The sequence below is a fragment of the Gopherus flavomarginatus genome, chromosome 10 (genome assembly GCF_025201925.1).
Source record: "Gopherus flavomarginatus isolate rGopFla2 chromosome 10, rGopFla2.mat.asm, whole genome shotgun sequence".
NCBI classification, from domain to species: Eukaryota; Metazoa; Chordata; order Testudines; family Testudinidae; genus Gopherus; species Gopherus flavomarginatus.
Window position 1 is genome coordinate 41,676,990 of NC_066626.1, and position 18,911 is coordinate 41,695,900.

General features: G+C 43.0%; 1 protein-coding gene across 3 annotated transcripts in view; it reads right to left on the bottom strand.

Annotated features, from left to right (window-relative positions):
- Window positions 1–18,911, bottom strand: part of RAPGEF4 (Rap guanine nucleotide exchange factor 4) — a 236,470-nt gene that overhangs the window by 195,095 nt on the left and 22,464 nt on the right. For all 3 annotated transcript variants that reach the window (XM_050968980.1, XM_050968979.1, XM_050968978.1), the window contains 2 exons: window positions 18,060–18,202; window positions 15,661–15,749 (listed from right to left, as the gene is read on the bottom strand). In XM_050968980.1, the coding sequence (XP_050824937.1) occupies window positions 15,661–15,749; window positions 18,060–18,202 (232 nt within the window). The remainder of the gene's footprint in view (window positions 1–15,660; window positions 15,750–18,059; window positions 18,203–18,911) is intronic.

Sequence of the window (18,911 nt, forward strand, 5' to 3'; positions counted from 1 at the left end):
CATGCCTCGAGTACAAGATGCCTTGGACTGTTTGCTGGGTAGTCAGTGGTTCTCTGTGTTGGATCTTCGGAGTGGATACTACCAGATCCCTCTGGGAGAAGAGGATAAGGAGAAGACAGCCTTCATCTGCCCGTTAGGGTTCTACCAGTTCGAACGCATGCCACAAGGGATTTCTGGGGCCCCTGCCACATTTCAACGACTTATGGAAAAAGTCGTGGGAGACATGAATTTACTGCAGGTGTTAGTTTACTTGGATGACCTGATTGTGTTTGGAAGAACCCTGGAGGAACATGAAGAAAGACTTCTTAAAGTGCTCGATAGGTTGGAGGCATACGGTTTGAAGCTTTCAATCGATAAATGCCAGTTCTGCCAAACCTCAGTGAAGTATGTAGGTCACATCGTGTCCCAAGAGGGTGTGAGTACTGACCCCGATAAAATAGAAGCACTCACTACCTGGCCACGTCCCAGTAACTACAGAGAACTCAAGACGTTTCTTGGATTTAGTGGCTACTACCGCAGATTTGTGAAGAACTATGCTACGATTGTAAAACCTCTGAATGATCTTACCAGGGGATACCAGTCCAACAAGAACAAATCTAAGACCCAGAATAAGCGGAGGCCTCCAAAGCCTCCTTTGCAGAGACACTATGGCCCCTTCGAACCATTTGGGCCGCGGTGGGATGAAAGATGTGAGAGGGCTTTTCGGGAAATCATTACTTGCCTAACTCATGCTCCCATCCTAGTCTTTGCTGACCCAAGCAAACCATTTATCCTGCATACTGATGCCAGTTTGGAGGGTCTGGGAGCAGTACTGTATCAGGAAGTGGAAGGCAAACGCAAACCGGTAGCCTTTGCCAGCCGAGGACTGTCTGACAGTGAAACTCGCTACCCCATCCACAAGCTGGAGTTCTTGGCCTTGAAATGGGCCATCACTGAGAAATTTCGAGACTACTTGTACGGTGCTCAGTTCCAGGTGTGGACGGACAACAACCCACTGACCTATGTGTTAACAAGTGCTAAATTGGATGCTACAGGCCAGAGATGGGTGGCCGCCTTGGCTAGCTATGAGTTCAGCATTCAATACCGATCAGGGAGGAGCAATGTAGATGCAGATGCCTTGCCCAGACGTCCGCAGGCACCTGATGTCGCTGTGATACCCACGGATGGCGTGAGAGCTATCTGCAGTGTGAGTCGCCGAGAGCCGGAGGCCCCTGAGAGCCTTCATGGATGTGTTGCTGAAGCTTTGGGCCTGCCCCCTGAATGCGTGCCTTCTGCTTCAGTGAACTATATTGCTTTGGACCAATCTCCCTTGCCCATGCTCAATGCAGCTGACTGGCAGGAAGCCCAGCTGCAAGATGTTGACATTTGTGATACACTACTTGCCAAAAGAGAGGGGCGAGGCCCAGCTGCGGTTGTCCCACCTACCCCAGAGGGTAAACTACTATTGAGAGAATGGACCAAACTGAAACTGATTCAGGGAGTGCTACACCGCGTGACCACAGACCCTCTACAAAAGCAACGGAATCAACTAGTGCTGCCAAAAGAGTACAGAGCCCTGGCCATGAGGGCCCTGCATGATGACTTTGGACATTTAGGGATGGAGAGGACCCTGGAACTTATCCGCAGTAGGTTCTATTGGCCTCGGATGGCCGAAGATGTTCGCAGAAAATGTGACACCTGCGCTCGATGTGTTCAAAGGAAAACTCTGCCCACAAGGGCCGCATATCTGAAGAACATCACCAGCAACAAACCTCTGGAGCTGGTTTGCATTGATTTCTTGTCCTTAGAAGTAGACAAGAGGAATATTGGGAACATTCTAGTAGTGACCGACCATTATACGCGATATGCACAGGCATACCCCACACGTGATCAGAGGGCCACCACTGTCGCTCGAGTACTGTGGGAAAAATATTTCTCAGTTTATGGATTCCCAGCCCGGATACACTCAGATCAGGGACGAGATTTTGAGAGTCACCTTCTGAAGGAGGTGCTGAGGATAGCAGGTATTAAAAAGTCGAGGACAACGCCTTACCACCCACAAGGTGACCCTCAGCCAGAGAGGTTCAACCGAACCCTATTGGATATGTTAGGGACTTTGCGGCCAGAGCAGAAGGCAACCTGGAGCCAACATGTTGCATTTCTGGTGCACGCCTACAATGCCACAAAGAACGATGCTACGGGGGTCACCCCATATCTCTTGATGTTTGGGCGAGAACCAAGACTACCCATAGATTTGTGCTTTGGTGTATCAGAGGATGGCGATAGCTATGAAACCCATCAGCAATATGTATCCCGACTACGAGAAAAGCTACGGGATGCTTATCACTTAGCTACGTCTGCAGCTCGGAAGAACGCAGACCGCAACAAACAGCGATATGATGCTAGGGTGCGTCTGCAAGAGCTCCAGCCAGGGGACAGAGTCCTGCTGCGAAATTTGGGTATTGCTGGCAAGCACAAGATAGCTGACAGATGGAAGGCAATACCTTACTTAGTGATGGAAAAGCTAGGAGACCTGCCGGTCTACAAGATCAAACCTGAAGAGGGTCCAGGGCAGACCAAAACCGTGCATAGAAACCTTTTGCTTCCGGTGGGAGAATTGGTAGGCAGCCCTTATGAGATGGGCCACAACAGGGCAACTGGGCAGAACGAAGGTGCTGTACCAAAGCCGCCTTCCAACGTGGACAGCCGGCCTCCTGCAGCTAACCTACCCCTACTCAGCACATCTGACAGTGAGTCTGAGGAGGAAGACACAACCATGGTGTATCCTGGGATGAAGACAAGATTTCAGTCTCGATCCGCTGAATCAGAAGAGAGCACATCCTCTTCCGCCCTAAACCCTATGGCAGAAGTATTTAGGCCCATTCCTGACATCCCTGAGCCACTGGTGGGACCCCCGTGTAATGACTTACACAGACTATTGGACAGTGGCGACATACAGATGGAGGATGTCCAGAGCACCTGCGATCCTCCACTGTTAGAACTAGAAATGCAGGGGCCTATGCCAGTACCTGAGGGGAACTCACAGGAAACCTCCCCATCCGTCACTCAAGAGGATGTCCCCCCTACCATAGCAACAGAGATTCTCAATAGGCGAGACAGGGTAATAAGACCAGTGAAACGGTTAACTTACGATGCACCTGGGGTGATTAGTGAGGAGCCTATACATTTAGCACACAGGTTTGTGAAAGCTAAAGTGGGCTATCTAATGCCTTTTGGAGGGGACCAATAAGTTGGTATAGTAGGGAATGTGATTTGTCGGGACGACAAATTCTTGGCTGGGGGGAGGATGTAAGCAGAGTCAGGATAAGCTCTACACTGACATCTGGTGGAAAGAATTTCAGAGAGTGTATTTGCATAGGCACGCCTACCCTATCCCAGACTCCCAAGCTGTGGGACTGCTTGGTGACAAATTGCTCACCCTCAGTTGGGTGGTACTGGCTAGACATGGGACATGGGTTCCAAAACCCAGAGAATTGAGAGAGGCTGGGGACAGGTATTTGTGCCTGGTGGTGCAGTCTCCTTGTGGAGCCAGAAGCACCAGTTGCACCCCCTCCTCTCTCCACTGTGGAATGTCAGAGTTGATTTTTTTTATTCCCTTAAGAGTTTAAATACAGGTTACTGAGCTGAAATCACTTTGGGCTAATGGTGCACTTGTACTGGGGCTCCCCCACTAAGAGCTGAGATCACTAAGAGTTGAAATCACTAAAGAGCTGAAATAACTGAGCTGAGAGCACTGAGTACTGTGCTAACTAGTGGGGGAGCCTGAAGATATGCTGTAGAACAGAGCGGCTGGCGGAGTGGAGCAGTTGTGGGGACGGCTGGAGCGGATCACGGGACAGCTGGTGGCAGCAGAGTGGCTGACAGAGCGGAGTAGCTGTGGGACGGGTGGAGCGGCCCACAGAGCGAGCGGAGCCGAGCAGTTTGCAGAGAGAACTGGAGCAGCTGGTGGAGCGGAGTATTTTGTGAGGACGGCTGGAGGAGCAGCGTGGAGCAGCTGGTAAAGCGGAGCAGTTCGTGGAGAAGGCGGAAGCAGAACCCACGGAGAGGCAGGGCAGTTGGCCCCGGACCATGTAAGGTGCCCCTTTCTATCCAGGCTGGGGGGGAGGGACCTCTACAGATAAACTCTCGAACTCTGGGGTGGCATTGACCAGAGACTTTTGGGTTGTTGGACTTTGGGGTGATTGGACTTAAAACCCTAAGGGGAAAAAGGACAGTGCCAAACGTACTTGGAGGTGGGTTTTTGTTTATGGTTTGTGTTATAACCCTGTTTGTGGTGTTTCTCCATTGGGATGCCGCATTAATTCCTTCCTTTATTAAAAAGATTTTTCTACACTCAGACTCCGTGCTTGCGAGAGGGGAAGTATTGCCTCCTAGAGGCGCCCAGGGGGGTGTGGTATGTGAGTGTCCCAGGTCACTGGGTGGGGGCTCGAGCCGGTTATGCATTGTGTTACTGAAACGGAACCCCTGGATACTGAACCCGGCCCTTGTTGCTGCCAACTCAGAGGGGCAGAAGGGTTACACTTGGAAGCACTTTTTTTTTAACTATAGTAATTAAAATGTGTATTTTAGATAAGGGAGGTCTTTTGAAGGATTTATTTACACAACTGTATGTCTGAAGATCCACGCATTTAAGGCTAAAGATGATTGTGCATCTAAAACTCTATGCAAGCATTTTTTAGAAATGTGATTTTATAATCTTCACCAGCTCACTAATGAAATATTTTTAAAGCAAATTTTAAACAAAGGTCCTGTAGACTGACATGTTCTGTGTAAATATTACATTAATGCACAACTGTTTTTGTCAGTAACGTCAGAAACTGACAGTATAAAAATTTATTTGGGTATAAGCTTTTGTGGACATCTGATGAAATGGGTTCTACTTCACAAAAGCTTATGCCCAAATAATTTATTAGTCTTTGAGGTGACACAAGGACTCGTCCTTGTTTTTGCTGATACAGACTAACAGGACTACCACTCTGAAACCTGTCAGTATATACCTTGGGGTTGGCAAATGCCTGTTAAATGGCGTTATTACCCCTTGAATATCTCTTTAACAGTTTCAATGTTGTGCTAATAGGTCTGGCAGGCTGGAGGTTTTTTCACTTTTAACTACTAGATTCCCTCCCAAGGAAGACTCACCAGGCTAGAGCAACCATCTGTGGGAGCCTGCAGGAAGGGTCAGAACAGGGATAGGAAAACAAGGGGGTGGACACTAAGACCCAGTGGTGCCCCAAATTTTCAGGTGCCCTACGCAGCTGCATATGTTGTCTATGCCTAAGGATGGCCCTGGCTGTGAGCAGAAGGAATATTTGACTGCAACTTTTTTTTCTTAACAAAGTCATCTTCCAATAATAATGGATTTATATCCTCTTGTATGTATAATATATTTGTCTATCTTTCAAGGTCTGATGGCAGTGCCCTCTATAAATCAAATCAATTCATGGCCTTTCAACTGAGACTTACAGTAAATCTGCCAATGGTTTAGTACATTAGAAATTAGACTAAAACTATAAACTCATTTTACACAGATCAGGCATTTTAAGGTAACAAGTCCAGAACAACTGGGAATGGATTCAGATTAATAACTATGGTCCCCAAACTGCAGTGAAATCCACTTCAATGACTTCAGTGGGTGAGATTCCACATGAGCACAGGAAGCCACTCACATGGATCTCATTGTAAGATCACGGCCTTAGAACTGAGAAGACCCATAGTCCAGTCTCCTTAATCATCCAGTCCCCTGGGATAGTTCTGACATAAATGACATTACTGCAGCCAAACAAAAGCAGAGTACTAGAAATGAAGGCCTCAAATCAATCAATAGTCTGATAAAAAAAATGCATATATTGTAGTTTACTGGGGAAACATACAAGAAGACAGAGAAAATGTAAAGCTCATTTTACCTGATATAACATTAATAACACAGTTTGATTTAATTCTAAAATTTAGGATTCTTGCAATGGACACAAAATATAAACAGTAATTTCTGGCAATGTACCTACTTCTTGTCCATGGCTCATAAACCAGGGGACATTCATGAGCATATTTCAGCATCATTCTCTGTCTGAAAATTGCATTGTTTTCCTTTCATGCATCTAATACATGATAATAGGCAAATGTTATTAAGACCAAGTAAGTGGTTCTGTAATCACATTACAAAGACAAATATCCATAATAGTCCAGTTCCCTGAACCATGGCAAATTGCTTTTGTACAGATATTTCCATATAAAATTATATAGTCAGAAAAATAAAATAAGTATAGTCTTGGAAAAGAATTAAGGATCTAGGAAAAAATTTAACAACTGTTGGTAATACATTTTCCAGGAAGGCAACTGTGAGCAGTTATGGGGGAGGGTGTGTGGGAGAGAGCATATAGGATTCTATAGATAGCGGTTACACAGCAGTCCAATTATACCCAGAGACAACGTCTCTCCCTAGACAAAACTTTGTATGATGTTTTTAGAGGTGACGTCCTGTAACTATCCAACCATTATCAAACAATGCACTCAAATGGAGGTACAAAGAAATGCCTTTATTGTCCATACTGATTTTGTTCTCAAGGACTCCGATACTCTCAGCTTTATTTATTAAATTCAGTAAATGGCTTCTGTTTTGTCCTTACTGCAGAAATAAATTCATAGAATCAGGGCCGGCTCCAGGCCCCAGCGTGCCAAGCGCGTGCTTGGGGTGGCATGCCACGGGGGGCACTCTGCCGGTTGCCAAGAGGGCAGCAGGCGGCTCCGGTGGACCTCCCGCAGGCATGCCTGTGGAGGGTCCGCTGGTCCCGCAGCTCTAGTGGAGCATCCGCAGGCACGCCTGCGGGAGGTCCACCGGAGCCGCGGGACCGGCGAGCAGCAGAGCGCTCCCCGCGACTTGCCGCCATGCTTGCGGCGACGAAATGGCTAGAGCCGGCCCTGCATAGAATGGAAGAAATAGAAACTTTCCAATTAGACAGATTATGAACAACATTTACATCTATTACTCTCTTTACCCCTCAAAAATAGAAAAAAAAACCGCTCCACGTTTTGGGGGTTTCAGCAATGAAAGGAAAGACTTGTTAAAACCAGACTAGATGAAGGATAGACAGGGACATGTGTTTGTTAAGGAGTCACTTTCTAAGAGACCTTTTGATGAGGCAGCTGTTCACCCTGAGAAATAAATTAACACCATAGGTTTTCAGGTCAAGGAGCCTGAGGAATCATGTGTTCATAAAAGAAAAGTCCAGGATTCTGTCAAGTGAAAGTTCTTTCAACTTTTCTCTAGCCATCATTTCTCTACATGAGAAGTGGTTTCTCTGAGCCAGTTAGGGAGCAAGCCCATCTCGCTTCTTCAAGGCTTCAGAGTCCCATTTTTTCCCCCTGCTCTCTGTTTATGTATCTCCCAGCCCCTAGGAACACTTCCTATTAGGCCTGTTAACATTACACTCAAGGATCTCCTGCTGTTCATGTAGACTATCTTGAGGATTGTGGCAGCTAGAAGCTCAGGCTGCTGTTGCCCTCTGCAATCCCAGAAGCAGCAGGAGGTTCTGTCTGCCAGGTACCAGCCAAGGGTCACATAGTTATTTAAAAGGAAGAAGCATTAAGGACTTGGAAAGATATGTTTGTTCCCATTGCTGTATGTTCTTTGCACACACTGTGAAATCAGAGAGAGTTCAGGTCGCAGACTATGTACTTAGGTTCACTGCATTTCAGTGGCAGGTTTAAGACTCGTGATGAAAGATGTTGTTTCAAAAATCCTCAGTTATAACAGAGCTGTAATAACATCCTATGGAACTGATCAGAATCACAAATTTAAACCCTCAAACACCAGACATCTACAATGTATGTTCCTCCCCTTCTTCTGGAACATCCTTTTTCAAACATGGCAGACTGTAGTGTGCACAAGGGAATTACTTATTCCCTAAAGTCCAAATTCTGCCACCCTCATTCATATGGAGTAGTGCCTTTCTGTGTGAGCAATCTCACAGAAGGAGAGAATGAGAAAGAGAAAAATAATTTTGTGGGAATAGAAGAGGTTTTGGGGTTTTTTAAATTGGAAAGTTAATTTTATTCAGTGTTTTGAATCTATGATGGAAAGGTGATTTGGTTGTTTCAGTTAAAAAAAATTGGATTATTATTTCCCCACCCTTTGCACATTCATTCTGAGGAATATACAAATATGTATTTTTAAAGGTGAACTGTTAAAAACACCATGGCTTGCTGACTATTTCAGGTTTACTTCAAGCCAAGTTCCCTTATATAATCAGAGAAACTAAAGGATATAAATGAATCAGAAGAATCTGTATTATGAAGGAACGTTCCTGTAGTATCATCCACATAAAAATACATTTAAACTGCTAAGAAAAGAAGCTCTTGCCCAGCTACTGGCTTATCTGTAAGAGCTAAGGTGGCAATGATTTTCCATATTAGAATAGCAGTTCAACAGTATATGGTCATTGTGAAAAAACTGTTAGGGAAATACTCTTTATATGAGGAAAGGTAATTTGCGTTGGGAGATCATCATGTTTCTTAGAAGCACTATTTCTCTTCTAGCTTCCAATTAAAATATTTACATACCACACCAACTGGGCTACTTACATAGTTAACGCAGGAGCCAGCAAAGGGCATGTGTCACATATGCATAATCACATTTTCCAAAGCAAGATGGCTTGAGAAGATAGTTTTAATATTTCATAGGAAAATTAGGCAAAGATCTCAGACACTTTGCTCAAGTGTAGCAAGCATGGTTTAAACAGTCTAAAAAGTCCTAAAATTCTGGTAATGCGCAGATAAGCAAATGTCTAAAAATTCACATTTAAACAGAAACTACATGAAAGTTTCTTGTAGTTCCAAATAGTCTGTTATCACATACATATATATACACACATATATGTACACACACACACAGAGATATACACATATATCTCATAATGACTGTTTCATTTACACTAGAGCAAGCAGTCCCTTATAAAAATCAAAGAATTATAAAAATGTAGCACTAAAAGGGACCTGGAGGAGAAAAAAAAAAGTCAAGTCCAGCCCCTACATTGAGGCAGGAAGACGTAAACCTACACCATCCCTTGCAGGTATATGTCCAAACTGTTCTTAAAAACCTCCAGCGATGGGGATTCCACAACCTCCCTTTGACACCCATTCCAAAGCTTAACTATACTTACAGTCAAAATATTCTTCCTGTTATCTAACCTGAATTTTCCTGGCGTCAGATTAAATCCATTACTTCTTGTCCTACTTTCAGTGGATATGGAGAACCATTGATCAACTATGTTAAGGGCTGTTATTAAGAAGACAATGAAGACTCCCCCTCTGGTAATCTTAGACTTAAGTCTGAAGACTAAACATGCCCAGTTTCTTTGTTTGTTTTTTAAAAACCTTTCCTTATAGGTCAGGTTTTCTAAACCTTTGATCATTTTTGTTGCTCTTCTCTGGACTCTTTTCAGTTTGTCCACATCTTTCCTACAGTGTGGGGCCCAGAACTGTACACTGTACTCCAGCTAAGGTCTCACTACTGCTGGATAGGACAATTACCTCCCTTGTCTTACGTACAACCCAGAATGGTATTAGCCATTTTCACAATACATCACATTGTGACTCATTCAATTTATGATCCACTAAAAACTCCAGATCCTTTTCAGCACTAATACCACCTAGCCAATTATTCCCCATTTTGTAACTGTGCATCTGATTTTTCCTTCTTAAGTGCTTTGCACTTTTCTTAATTTATCATCATCTTGTTGATTTCAGATCAATTCTTCAATTCATCCAGGTCATTCTGAATTCTAACCCAGTCCTCCAAAGTCCTTGTAACTTCTCCCATGTTGGTATCATCTGCAAATTTTCTATGCATACTCTCCACTCCATTATCCAAGTAATTAATGAATATATTGACTAGTACTGGATCCACGACTGTGGAACCTCACTTGATACAGACAGTTTGACAGAGGACCATTGAGCACTATTCTTTGAGTACTGTCTTTGAACCTGTTGTGTACCCACATTATAGTAATTTCATCTAGACTTCATTTCCATAGTTTGCTTTGAGAATGTCATGTGAGACTGTGTCAAAGGCCTTACTAAAAAATCAAGACACATCATCTACTGCTTCCTCCTATTCACTAAGTCAGTGACCCTGTGAAAGAAAGAAATTAGGTTGGTTTGGCATGATTTGGTCTTGGCAAAGCCATGCTGCCTACTCCTTACAACCCTATTATTCTTTAGGTGCTTATGATCGATGTGCCTCCCCTACTTTGGTGTGCCAAGCCCTCATCCCTCATTGTTTAAATTCCTCCTGGAAATTCACTTCTCTGAAGCCTGCAATAAGCAATTGAGTTATTTTCACTATTTTTAACTTGACACATGGTCTTTAAAATTCCACCAAAATGCATACAAGCCTTAAACTTAGTAACTGTGGCCCAATCCTGCATTCTGAGTCATGCTGATGGACTGCAGCAGGATCAGGGCCTACGTGACTTTTTTGCAGATATCTTAGCCCTTCACTGCCCCATTTCCTCCATTGTGTCTTGTCCACATTAAAATTGTAAGCATTTGTGGGAAGAGTTAGTGAGTCCAATCCTGTGTCCACTGAAGTCAATGACAAAGCTCAATAGTGCAAGATCAGGCTGGCCCAGTGTCTTTTTATGTCTGCTGTTATGAGTTCAGCACACTTTGTGGCAATAAAAAACAAAATAATAATAAAGATGATCCTAAATGGCTGCTTAGAGGCCTTCTCTTATCAAAAACTTACTCACAGCTTCATTTTGAGGCATTGCAGTTGTGACACTTGAAAAACTGCCTATTTTTAAAGAGAGTTAACAAATTTATAGTATGTAGAGGTTTCCTGTGTGTTTCTACAGCACCCAGCTCAATAGGGCCTTGATTACGATGGGGGCCTTTGGGTGCTATCACAGTACAAATTAAAAACATTGTAGGAAAAAAAATTGTGCACAGAATCCATTTACAACACTGAGTAAGGACCTTATTCTACCAAACTCATAACAAGCCCAGGAAGTTGTCTTCGCTGATCCCATGTACAAGTGTTATCAGGGTAGATGCAACTACCTAACCCATAAAAGAAGGGAATAAATGGAGTAGGGACGGGGGCAAGAAAATCTACTGCAAATTCTTCCATCCCTTCCAGTGTGATACTTTTATCACTAAAACAGAGACATCCTCTTCCGTTTCTTACACATTGCTGAACACATAGTCAAAACTTAAACAATTTGTGTGGAAATGCCCATACACCGCTCAACATTTACTGGACATGTAATTCTGACACTTTTCTGCATTGTAATTGTCTTGCCCCATTTTAATGACAAGTGAAATTATTGCAGAAGTAGGGAGCAGCTAGCATCTCTTTCTGTCACAGAGACAGAATTACTATTAACAGAGAAATCTATTCTGGTTAAAACTCAACAAATGAATAGATTAAATAGCTGGATGAGATTTTTAAACTAGTCATTTTGGTATGAAATATTCTAGGTTCCCTCAAGCTAATTTCTCTTGTTTCTTATGTATTCTAACACTGCCCTCTTGTGATACACTACAGTTCTGCACATATTAAGATAGCTTAATACTATCCCAACTCAGGTAAAACAAGACATTTTACCTGTCAAATCCTAAATTTGTGTTTTTCCTTTTATCTCTAACATCTAAATCAATGTGGGAAATACCTTGTTTCAATAAAATAGAAAAGAATCAGGAATTTCAACACCATACAGTTGAGTTCCCATCTTGCTGGTAGTAGTTAACATCATCAACGTCTACTACAAAAGAAACACAGAGCCTGTTCAGGTGTTAACTAAGTAAAAAGAAGAGCTGATTATCTCATTTTAAATTAAAATTGTTGATTTGCCATGTTTAAGTCTATGCTGATATCTTTTTCCAATGAGATTACAAGTTTGGTTGATAAAAGGGAGTTATGTTGATATAGTGTACAGCACTACATTTAGATTTCTGTAAGGTGTTTGACTTGGAACCACACATTTTGATTAAAAACTAAAATATAATGTTAACCTGGCACATATTAAACAATTAAAAGCTAACTGATAGGTCTCAAAAGTCATTGTAAATGGGGGAATCATCATCCAACAGGTGTTTTTCTGAGGGGCCCTACAGGAACTGGTTCTTAGCCCTATATTATTTAACAATTTTATTAACATCCTAGAAGAAAACATAAATCACCACTGATAATGTTTGTAGATGACAGAAAAATTGGGGGAATGGTACATAATGAAGAGGACAGGTCACTGATATAGAGCAATCCAGATCACTTAGTTAGCTGGGTGCAAGCAAACATTTTAATGCAGCTAAATGTAAATGCATACATTTAGGAACAAAGAATGTGTAGGCCATGCTTACGGGATGGGGGATTCTGTCGTGGGAAGCAGTTACTCTAAAAAAGATATAGGGGCCCTGGTGGATAGTCGGTTGAACCACGGGCCCCAGGTTGCCCACCATTGCCTTATAATGACAGAATCAAATGAGCTCAATCTATTTAGCTTAACAAAGAGAAGGCTAAGGGGTGACTAGATGACAGTCTATATGGGGAACAAATATTTAATAATGGTCTCTTCAATCTAGCAGAGAAAGATAGATATAAACATGATCCAATGGCTGAAGGCTGAAGCTAGACAAATTCAGCCTGGAAAGAAGATCCATTTTTAACAGTGCAAGTAATTAACATTGTAATAATTTACCAAGGGTCATAGTGGATTTGCCATCACTGGTCATTTTAAAAATCAAGATTGGATTTTTTTTCTGAAAGATACACTCTAGGAATTTTTTGGGGGAAGTTCTATGGCTTGTGTTATACCAAAGGTCAGAGTAGATCAGTGATTTTCAACCTTTTTTCATTTGTGGACACCTAAACATTTTCAAATAGCGGTGCAGACCCCTTTGGGAGATAATCTGCAGACCGTAGGTTGAAAACCACTGAACTAGATGATCACAATGGTCTCTTTCGTGCGTGGAATCTATGGATCTATATTCTGTCAGTGATAGACTCATAGACTTTAAGGTCAGAAGGGACTGGGATTATAAATGGTTTGTTGTTGTTTTTAACCAAAAAAATTTCCAGCTCACATTTAAAGGTCATAATCAGAAATGAGAAAAACATAATCCCAAATCATAAGTGAATCATGTAAGTTTACTAGTATCTGCCATTTGATTGTCTTTATAGGGGAAGCCAGTCAGCTATACTGAATATGGAAATATGGAAGTAACTGTCAGGTGATTTTTTCTTCTTGAACCCCAGCTTTCATAGGCTTGTTTACACTAAAGTTTTTACACTAGTGTAGCTACACTGATGTAGCTATATTGGTGCAAACTTCTAGAGTACATGATACATAGCTGCAAGAAGTGACCTGAAATGGTTTCAGATGGATTTCAAACTGGGGGAAGCTACACAGGCTCAAGGAACTTGTTACACAAATCCAAAAAAACAAACAATACAAATAAGCTCTATGTGTGGCTTTTTCCAGTATCTCCTCAGGCAGAGAATTCAATGTGTTGATTACACTCTGGGAGAAAAGGTCCTCTTATGTGTTTAATATAAACTTTAAATTTTGCAATTTCCAGGAGTTCCAAGCTATTGAGAATTTAGTAAGTGTTTTACTGCTTCTCCTCTCTCCATGTCTTGCACATATATTATTTCTTGGTGCCTGGCCTAGCACACCATCAGTCAGTGCTGCCTGGGGGGTGAGGGGGGCAAATGGGGCAATTTGCCCCAGGCCCCATAGGGGCCCCACGAGCCCTGGCCTGGCAGCGGTCTGGGTCTTCAGCGGCATTTCAGCAGCGGGGGGCCCTTCAGTACTGCTGAAGATGCGAAGTGACCAAAGGGCCCCCCGCTGACAAAATGCCACAGAAGACCCAGACTGCCGCCAGGTGAGTACAACCACCACAGCTCCCCTACTTTGCCCCAGGTCCCCTGAATCCTCTGGGCAACCCTGCCAGCAGTCCTAATACTTTGATGTTATTATACTAGCTTCCTCATCTTACAGTGAAGGCTGCAGTGTGCTATTACTGTCAGAGACCAGACACATGGGTGCTCATGTCTAGCAGTTGGAGCTGGAGTCGGTAGCCAGGAATCAGAGCCCATGGTCAGAAGTCTGGAATCAGAGCTGAGGGTAGCATTCAACTGGAATGCCCAGTTAAAAAGGGACCCTGGTAGCTCTGGTCAGCACAGCTGAATGGGCCACTAAAAGTCTGGTTTGCCAGAGCAGATGACTCTGCATGGCTCCTGGGATTGGCCGGCACATCCCACTGGCTACTAGGCACAGGAGCGGTCAGGGGTCTCCATGGACTGCCCCCGTCCGCAGGCATCGCTCCCATTAGCAGCAGTTCCCGGTGAGTAGGAGCTGCAGAGCTGGGGCTCAAGGTAGCGTCTGTGCCTGAGGCAGCGCGCAGACCCACCCTGGCCGCTCCTGCGTCTAGGAGCCAGCAGGACATGCCGGCCACTTCCGGGAGCCATGCAGAGCTGGCCGCTGCAGCCAACCGGGAACTGCGGCCAATGGATGCTGCGGGGGCGGTGCCTCCGGATGGCCAACTGGCCAACCCTGCACCTAGGAGTCAGAGGGACATGTCGCCGCTTCCCGCCACCTTTGGTAAGCGCCACCCAGAGCCCACATCCCAACCCCCTGCCCCAGCCCCCTCCTATACCCCAATCCTGAGCCTCCTCCGGTACCTAAACTCCCTACCGGAGCATGCACCCCAACCCCTGCCCCAGCCCTGAGCCTCCCCCAACACCCTGAACCTCACATCCCTGGCCCCACCCTGGAGCACACCTCCAGATAGAGCCCTCGCCCCCTCCTGCACCCCAACCTCTTGCCAGTGAAAATGAGCAAGTGTGGAAAAGAGCAAGCAATGGGGGTGGGGAATGGAGTGATCAGGGGGCAAGGCCTCAGGGCAGGGGCAGGGCAAGGGTGTTCAGTTTTCTGCAAATCAGAAAGTTGGCAGCCCTAGCTGAGGGTTAGGACCAGGTTACCTGGTGCCAGGTAAAGCAGGGGCAATGCTAAGGCCAAGGCAGGAGATCCAAGGCAAAACTAAATCAAGGCTGGAATAAAGCAGGAACAAGGCTGTGAGCAAGCAAACAAGGAAGCTACCACAGCCATGGGCAAATGTTTTGAGCAGACACTAAATTGCTGCGAGGCTTAAGAGCTGGTCCGCTGACTCTTCCAACCAATCAAGGAGCCTACTACAGGCCAGCTGTGCTCAGTAGGGTGAGGCTTTGCAGACCTTGCTTCCTGACGGTCAGGATCAGCAAACTGCAGTGGCTGGGGCTTCAGTTTAAACTTCTTAAGTAAAGGACTAAAATAAAATTTTTCCACATAAATAAGTTTAAAAAGTTAGACCTTGAGCTGCACTTAATGCAAACCCACAATATGACAGACTGTGGTGATTCCTATTTTATATTCAGATCCAGATCCTCTTTCAGATTATTAAATTTCAGTTCCCCTAAATCAAGAACATGGGTTGCCTCTTACAGGAGCAAAAAGACAAAAAGTAAATTTAAACAGAAAACACAGATAACACTAGCATGCTTATGATGGACAAAAGAGCAAAGTATTGACACTATGCAGACCATTTTCATCTAGCCCTTTTATGTAGTTCATAATATTTCTTTGTGCCATACAGCTGGGTTGTTTTAAAGAACAGTTGTATTTTTACCTGGTAGTTGCTCGTATCAGAAACTTTAACATCCAGTGATCCTGCCAAAACAGCATACCAATTTGTTCCGATATCACCCTGACGAAATACTGAAGAGATGAAATATTGTAAATAAACACTATTATTGTAAGCATATCTAACAATGCTGATAAACGTTTTCATGTTGATATATTACTGTACTGACTGCTAGCACCATAGGATTCACCACACCATATCTGACTATTTATCTATCTGCTAAGATACCCAGTGAAACTGTAGCATACCAACTTTAGGGTATCCATACATAGAATCTCAGTACAAATGGAAATAGATAGAAATGTTTCAGGCCACCTTTCTTGTTTGCTTTTCTTTTTTCTGCTATTCTAGTTAATAAAAAGGTCCTCTGAACTTGCGTTTACTATGATGCCTCTGAAATTTTAAATATTTATTGACTTTCCCATCAATCACACTTTATATTAAAATTATTTTTATAAAAAGGTTAAATTATTAACAGGTGTTTAATAAATTTTTTAATCAATTGTTTTAGATAGCTATACAGTCCAACAGATCAGTAAGTTGTTTATAAGCCATGGATTATAATAATTTATAACACATTCTATTTATATCTGTAATAGCTTATAACATCTATTGATCATTTGCTAACCCTTTATTAACCATTCCTAAATGGATCTTTATATTACAGTGAGATCCACATGTCTTTGTTATGTTGCTACTATTTTCTGATTCCCATCAGGAAAAAGAATAGATAATAGAAACCAAAGATATTTAGAAAAATACCCTTATCAGGAGAAATACAAGGAGATAATTCACTTTTCTCTTTCTGGGGAAGGTCCCTATAACTCTGTTTCAGAAAAGACTTAAAATATTTATCTACAGTGCTACTTTTGTGGATTCCTCTTGTGCTTTAATAAAGTTTATGCTGAGAATCAACTTTATTTCATGCTATTTTATATTAAAGTAAAATATAGAGGATGTATGTACTATATTGATGTGTGCTTTAGAATGGTTTAGGTACATTAACTACATGTATACAAAAACAAAACACAAAAAATCCATTTTATGACTGTAAAAGACGAAGCAAAGGCACACAAGCCTGCAAAAGCAATGTCAATGTTTGTGTGAATAATTTCTGTAGCACAGATCACCATTTTTGTGTTAATACCTACTTTAAATTGTGTTCATGCGTACATATTATAAATCTATCGGATATGTATTTCTCTGAAAGTAATTTTAGACAAATAACTTATTTTTATTGCTTGATGTTTTTGTATTTTTGTGGCATCTTTTCTGTTCTAAAAGTCTGTCAAAGCTAATGCTGCATTGGCAACTTGCTGTAAGATTGAGTTCTTCTGTATTAACAAGGGAGACTGCAGGTCACATACTAATATCTAGCTGTTGTTCACTGCCTTTTATCCTTACATCTCAAAGCACTTTTCAAAGGAGGTAAGCATCATTATCCCCAATTACAGACATGGTAATGGAGACATCACAAGGAGACATGACTTGCTCAAGGTCACCCAGCCAACCAGTGGCAGAGTCCTGGTCCAGTGTTCTATCCACTATCGAGCACTGTCTCCAGGATCTCAGAGTAGAACTGCATGATGTCATATAGCAGTTTAGTCAACTCTGTCCCAGCAGTTGTGATGGGGGCAAGGCCAGATGGCTACAGTAAAGTACTGAGAAACAGGTATGTTAGCCCCAGGCTAAACAAATCCCTAGGACCCTAGTAACCAAATGGCAGTTGCTCCAGGTTAATCAAGGCACCTGGGGCCAATTAAGATCTTTCTAGAAGGCAGTGGAGATAGCTACTTTAATTAGAACACCTGCAGCCAATCAAGGCAGGCTAATCAGGGCACCTGGATTTACCAAGGAGCTCACTCCAGTCAGGAGTCAGAGGAGAAGGAGTGTGTGAGAGGAGCTGACAGTGAACTGCTGGAGGATCAAGGAGGACAAGCATTATCAGACACCAGGAGGAAGGTCCTGTGGTGAGGGTAAAGAAGGTGTTTGGAGGAGGCTATGGGGAAGTAGCCCAGGGAGCTGTAGCTGTCATGCAGCTGTTACAGGAGGCACTATAGACAGCTGTGATCCACAGGGCTCTGGGCTGGAACCCAGAATAGAGGGTGGGCCCGGGTTCCCCCACAAACCTCCCAACTCCTGATGAGACACAGGAGGAGCTGACCCAGACTGTGGGTTCCACAAGAGGGGAAGATCACTGAGGTGAGCAAATCTGCCAATAAGCGCAGGACCTACCAAAGTAGAGGAGGAATTTTGTCACACAATGTAGACTTCTTCAACAGGATTCCCCATATATTCTGTTGCCTTATCTGTCCCTAGGATGGAATCCTAGTCCAAATCTTGACTTACTAAGTCAAATATATTATGAAACAACAACAACTTACATGTGATTCCCTTTTCCAGATTTTCATAGTATCCACAGAGACATATCTGCTGGAGAAGGTTTGGATGAAATTTCTCAAAAGCTTTCACTTCTTTCAGTCGGGTGAATATAATATCTACATCTTCACTGGAACGTTCCAATGGTCTACATGAAGAGAAAAAGAATGGCTCATAAAGGCTTTATCACAGAAACAGGTAATTCTCATCCACATACACTAAAACTAAGATTGTTAGTTAAAATTTAATATTTGTGAGACTATTAAATGCAGGTGGTAGGTACAGAACACCTTAGATTAATAAAATTAAACTCAATTTTGCTTCCTATCTTTAATTGCACTGTTTGCTTTCCGCATTTTTCTGAGCTTGGTGAGTTAACACATTAGTCACTTTTGTCTGTCAGTTTTGAATCTGTTTCAGATTGTCAGGAATTAGTATACTGTTGCAGGGTTCCAGTTTACAAAGATTGCAAGATTGTATTTGTTTTTTGTTTTAACAAGGAAACAATTTTTGTCTTAAATATTGCAAGGCTACCAATCTTCATTTCAGAATAATGAGATTTTTTAAAAAATAATGTTGCTTTTTATTTGCTTTCTGTTTTTAGAACCTTTCGCAGTTGTGTTCTTCTTTGAGTGATTGCTCATGTGTATTCTATAATAGGTGTGTGTGCTCACTATGTGCACTGGTGCTGGAAGTTTTTCCCCTGGCAGTACCTATAGGGGAGCCAGCGACCCCTAGAGTGGTGTCTCCATGGCGCAGTATAAGGGGCACTGCACACTTCCCCCACCACCACCACCGTCAGTTCCTTCTTGCCACCAGTGAAGATGCTTCGGAACCATTTTGCTCCAGCTTTGCTG